Consider the following 3,037-nt stretch of genomic DNA (forward strand, 5'->3'; position numbering starts at 1 on the left):
TATTCCAAGGAAGGAGTGACCTGCACAGTCCGAGGCCCCAGGACAAGACTCACCTGCCAGGTGCTGTGAAAGGAGTAGATGTGGTAGAGGACGGGGACAGGTTTGGGCTCCAGGCGAGGATTGAGAATGTTCCTGGGCACCTTGACAGACTTCACCACAAGCTCCAGCATGTGCATGCCCAGGCGCATGAGGAGCACGTAGGGCCAGCTGCCGTCCCTCGAGGTCAGGGATGGCCCAAAGCCTGCTTCTGCCACCAGCTTCTCCCAGTATTCCCGTGGCAAGTATGGCTCAGGCTGGGAGGTGACAGGAGAATATAAGGCCAGCTAGAGGTGCAAACCATGCTGCTCCCAGGGATGGGATCTATCTACCTGGGACATGGCTCTGAGAAGGACCCTCCTGTCTTTGTGTCCCTGTGAGTCCTCCCTGACAGGGGTACTTGGGTAAGGGTGGGTGGGGCAAGCTCAAAGAGAACCTGCACAGCAGTGCTGCAAAGCCCTTCCTCTCACCACATCCCTGTGCTGGCACCCCATCCCCAGACCATCCTGCCCCTCCCTCCCAGGCTGCAGACCTGCCTGGCCCTGCCACACTGTGTGCACTCAGCTCTGCAAATGACCTGCTCCCCTAGCCCTTAAGGTGCCCAGGGCAGTGTTCTTGGCCCCCTTCTCCCCTCCCCCCTGCATGGGACACCTGGCTCCAGGGGCTCCTACCTGGCTGTCCTTGGCCAGCAGGTGAATGTAGTTCTCATAGACTGCCTGCACTTTCTCCAGGTGGCGGCTGCGCAGCTTCCTCTGGATGACGTACTTGTTGTAGACTTTGTTGCTCAGCTCCCTGGCCAGGACAGCCAGGGACTCTCCTTGTGGAGAGAGGGCACTGAGGACCTGGAAAAGGAGAAGGCAAAGGGTCTCAGAAGGGAGGAACAGAGAGATGGAGCAGAAAGACAGAGCAGAAATTAAAGCTTCTGTGTGAGGAGCACAGAAAGATGCTGATTCTCACAATGCTGAGCAGATTGTGAGGAAGGAAACATCATCAGGACAAAGCAGGGGCTTCTCTGGCTGCTCCACACAGGGAGCAGACAGAGCCTACACCTAATAACCTGGGAAAACACCCTAGAAATTCCAATTCTACCAGCTCAAAGCAGCACATCATGGGCTCTGTGACAGCCCCATGGCCAAGAGTCTGGCCCCGCTCCTGTGAGGGCAGGGCAGGCTCCTACCTGCAGCATGATGTCCACATACTCCTCATCTGGCAGCAGGCACAGGTAAGGGTAGATGCTGTTGTGCCTCGACATTCTCTTGCGCTTGGCCATGCTGTGCTTGGACTTCTGCAGGGCCTGGAGGATGGTGTCATGCCACTGGGAGCGGAGGGTGCTCAGCAGCTCACGCTGCACACAAAGGGAAGCAAGAGAGCAGATCAGGGGGGGCTACCCTCCTCTTTAGCCCTTGGACCCCCACGTCTCTCCCACAGGTCCCAAGGGCTGCAGTGTCCCCCTGCCCCCAGACCCCCAGGTCTCTCCCACAGGTCCCAAGGACTGCAGTGTCCCCCTGCCCCCAGACCCCCAGGTCTCTCCCACAGGTCCCAAGGACTGCAGTGTCCCCTTGCCCCTAGATCCCCTGAGCTGTACCGCACGGACGGCCTGCGGCGTCAGGGGTTTGGCTGCCTCCACTGACTCGATGGTTATGGTGTTGTTCAGCTCCATCTCCAGCTGCTGCTGGAAACGTTCTCGCAACTCTTCCAGAGAGAAATCCAGTTTGGGGTATGACACTGCCTTCTTCTGCAACAAGAGCGAGGCAGTTAGTGCAGAAAGCAGGAAGAAAAAGAGCCATGCTCATGCTCCCCAGCTTCCCTGCCAGAGTCTTGTGGTAGCAGTCTGGGCTGAGGGCACCTTGCTAGGACCTCTGGGTCCAGAGGTCGCTGGTTGCTCCTTTGTCATGGCCAAGCAGCTACCCAAGTCCCCACTCCAGCACATGGAGGTCACCTCCAGCCCCCTGCCAGCCCTGGGCTTCACTGCTCCTCCATAAGGCCGTGGGTAACATCATTCATGATTTGTGTGGGCTACTGAGCAGACATCAGGCTAAAAGGTTCTTCCCTTATAGAGTCCTGGGCTGGACCTAAGAACACACACGAACATCACCTGGCCAGCTCCGACAGCTCCCCATGTGGCTTACTTTGGAGTAGAAGTCCTTGAGCAGCGAAGTCTTGCAGGTCTGGGGGTTGGGTGGAGAAGGCAGCTGGTAGTTGGGCTGGACAATCCTGATGGCCCTCAGCACCTCCTCCTTCTCATCTTCCTCAAAGGAGCACTTTTGGAAGAGCTCATCCACATGGAAGCCATCACTCTTCAGCCACTGCAGGTACCTGAGGAGGGGCAGACAGGACAGGCTTGATCTTCCCCAGGGGCCTGTGCACGTTGTGCAGGAGCTGCCTCAGCACAGCTCATCCCACAAGGTCATCACCCGCCTCAGGTTACAGGGATCAGGTGTCCATCCCTCTGTGGAGCTGTGGCCTCACTGTCCCACCGGGGCTGAGCTCAGCCCCACAGGTATGTGCTACACTGGCACAACTCCACACTGGGCAGGATGTACATCAGAGCATCCACGTGTGCACACATGGGCACCTCTTCCTGACCCCAGTGTGCCTCCTGCTCCTCTGAGCACAGGCTGTGGAGCTGCTGCCCTGGGGCTCAGCGTTACCTGCAGATGTCGTTGTGGGACGCCTGGTTCCGGCCCATGCACTCCAGTGCTGCCCCGTAGGACTCCAGGCTGGGCTGGAGGCCAATGGACATCAGCATGGAGAACAACCTGCTGATGCGCAGCAACTCACCCTGTGGAAGGGAAAGGGGCTGTGGACACTGACACGAGCAGCCCCAAGATCACAGCTTCATGTCCCTCTGCTCCTGTTCAGGTTGAGTCACATCTACCCTGCCCCTTCCTCATCCCTTCTTCCCCTCAAAGCTACCTTACGGTGATCTGTAGCCTCACCCCAGCTCCATCCCTCCTGGCAGGAGCCAAGCACTTCTTGGCAGGTGAAGGCAGGTGTGACA

General features: G+C 58.2%; 1 protein-coding gene across 1 annotated transcript in view; it reads right to left on the bottom strand.

Annotated features, from left to right (window-relative positions):
- POLRMT (polymerase (RNA) mitochondrial (DNA directed)) overlaps positions 1-3,037 on the bottom strand; it is a gene marked incomplete at its 5' end in the record, with an annotated part of 11,797 nt that overhangs the window by 7,587 nt on the left and 1,173 nt on the right. Inside the window, 6 exons of the mRNA XM_009071062.1 lie at positions 54-293; positions 708-878; positions 1,214-1,381; positions 1,622-1,771; positions 2,166-2,352; positions 2,688-2,818. Of these exons, the coding sequence (XP_009069310.1) occupies positions 54-293; positions 708-878; positions 1,214-1,381; positions 1,622-1,771; positions 2,166-2,352; positions 2,688-2,818 (1,047 nt within the window). The remainder of the gene's footprint in view (positions 1-53; positions 294-707; positions 879-1,213; positions 1,382-1,621; positions 1,772-2,165; positions 2,353-2,687; positions 2,819-3,037) is intronic.

The sequence above is a fragment of the Acanthisitta chloris genome, unplaced genomic scaffold (genome assembly GCF_000695815.1).
Source record: "Acanthisitta chloris isolate BGI_N310 unplaced genomic scaffold, ASM69581v1 scaffold6220, whole genome shotgun sequence".
Classification (NCBI taxonomy): Eukaryota; Metazoa; Chordata; class Aves; order Passeriformes; family Acanthisittidae; genus Acanthisitta; species Acanthisitta chloris.